A 2,094-nucleotide genomic window follows, 5' to 3' on the forward strand; every position below is an offset into this window, starting at 1 on the left:
GCACTCGTTCACATTTGCTTGCGTTTCTAACCATCACTGTTCCGCTGCGATTTGCGTCTCCTTGTATCACGTGACGCACAGCCCATGGTTTCGTCAGGCGGACATACGCATAGCTTACGGCTCTCTTGATTTATAGTTATAACCAAAGAATCCGATTGTGCGTCAGCAACGTACTCCAGTAAGCTCCACATATTTTGAAGCTACGCGAAGGCGACAGACGATAAAAAAAAAGTAAGCGCAGGGAGATTCCAGACCTCGCTGACGCTGTCTCCGGGGAAGCGTTCATGAGAGAGGCGTTCCTCTTCAATAGAGGCGCGCGCACCTTAAGGCGACTGGGTTGGTCGTAAATCAAGCGTCGCGCGCCGCATTTTCTGTCAGCGCTTGACAAAAGCTGCTCGCGTTCCGGCTCTGCCAAGGTGAGATTTCCGTAGCTCCTTTCCGAACGCAATATTTATCACACACGCGAGGGGCGTCAGACGCGCCGTCTTCCAGGTCGCTTTTTCGTTCCCTCTGGACACTATGGGGCTGAAGAGTCTCTGCATCGCATACACCCGTGTCGGTACAGTATGGATGGCACGAGTACGTTTTCCTAACGATTGAGAATATTCTAGACTGGTCCCATGGGTGCCCGTTATCATTTTTTTTTTAGGTGGCAAATAAAGCACGTCGACCTTTCTTTTTGTAACGCTTCGCTTACTTAACGGTCAACAGGAGCCATTTAAGCCAGTTTTACCTGGAGGCATCGAAAGACGTAATAAAATTCGGGACAGGCACGAAAGGTTCCAGTTGCTGGCATGCTCTCATGACGGTACAGATAGGTGCCTTTCCTTCGAGGTGGCAGGGACAAGTGATTATAATAAAAATCTTCCTAGTCGACCCGAAATAGCCAGTATCACATAAACGAACACATACGAATGGCGGTAAATTACAATGATTTTTTGCCGCATGTAGAAAGTATAGCTTACTAACTAGTCTCTTACAGCTCGTGTTAAACCACCCCGAATTTCGTTGCTGCCTGCGTGAAGCCTCCGCCGAGTGCAGTTGCTACAGTAACCAAACAAAAAAGACATTTAGGAGAATAACTGCAAATTGAACGAGACGGTGCATTATTCAGGAACTAAAAACAGGACGGAGACAAAGGACACGAAATAAGGACAGCGCTTGTCCTTCCCCTTTCATTTCCTACGTCGGTGCACTGCTGTTTTTAGTTCTTCAATGAGACATGTAGCCTAGCTTAGTAATATATCGACTTACCGGACACCATGACAAAAATGAACAACAATAACATAGCATGAGGTATCATGTACACTATGGCTATGACAAGCATGACTTATCTTGACTACCATGTCCAATAACCTGCCCCCACTTGCCATGTCTACTATGACTTAACATAACTCAAGAAAGCTGCTATGACTCATTATATCTTACCGTGACTGACATCTGTTTGGTATGCTCGTTCGACTTGATCATGAAGTTCGAGATGTCTGCTTTGAGAGCAGAGGCCACTGTTTGCAATAACTGAACACGTGATAATAACGTGGTTCGCTTTATTTAAGCTTATGCGCGTGGCTCCACTTCGCCAGTTTTCCTGTGATGTCGCCTCGTTCTTAAAGCCACCCTCAGACATATACCAGGGCCGTCCGGAACCAACACTGTAATATTTTTTTTTATTAATGAGTAATTTTTTGTTCTTCAGTAGAGGCAAAATCACAAAGAAAAAAACGTAAATAATGAAATCAGTAGTGGATTGTACTAAATAAAAAAAAAAGAAAAAAAAAGTGTAATATGTAAATCGAAGCTAAGTACTTTGATGGGTAACAACGACCAAGGGACTCTCTATCCTCCATTCCAGTGTGAGCATTTCCCCTCGTGAGGAGGAACATGCGCGTCTCCCGTTGTTTGACGCAGGCGCACGCAGCATCCGGTTCGAGCGTGTGGACGTTCCCGGCGCCGTGATCAGCGGTGAGCCCGTCCTGCTACTGTGCGAGTACAACCTCGAAGGTGCCGAACTATACTCGGTCAAGTGGTACAAGAACAACGTCGAGTTCTACCGGTACCTGCCCAGCGACGTGCCGCCGGGACAAAAGTACGACC

The 2,094-nt window shown here is 46.6% G+C and overlaps 1 protein-coding gene across 1 annotated transcript in view; it reads left to right on the forward strand.

Moving 5' to 3' along the window:
• Positions 1-519: 519 nt before the first annotated feature.
• The window catches only part of LOC146197944 (uncharacterized), a 33,244-nt gene continuing 31,669 nt past the window's right edge, over positions 520-2,094 (forward strand). The window contains exons 1-2 of the mRNA XM_084591827.1: positions 520-559; positions 1,909-2,094. The exon at positions 1,909-2,094 is cut by the window's right edge and continues 20 nt beyond it. Of these exons, the coding sequence (XP_084447953.1) occupies positions 520-559; positions 1,909-2,094 (226 nt within the window). The remainder of the gene's footprint in view (positions 560-1,908) is intronic.

This window comes from Amblyomma maculatum, chromosome 2 (assembly GCF_055883805.1).
Source record: "Amblyomma maculatum isolate TAMU_Amacu chromosome 2, ASM5588380v1, whole genome shotgun sequence".
Classification (NCBI taxonomy): Eukaryota; Metazoa; Arthropoda; class Arachnida; order Ixodida; family Ixodidae; genus Amblyomma; species Amblyomma maculatum.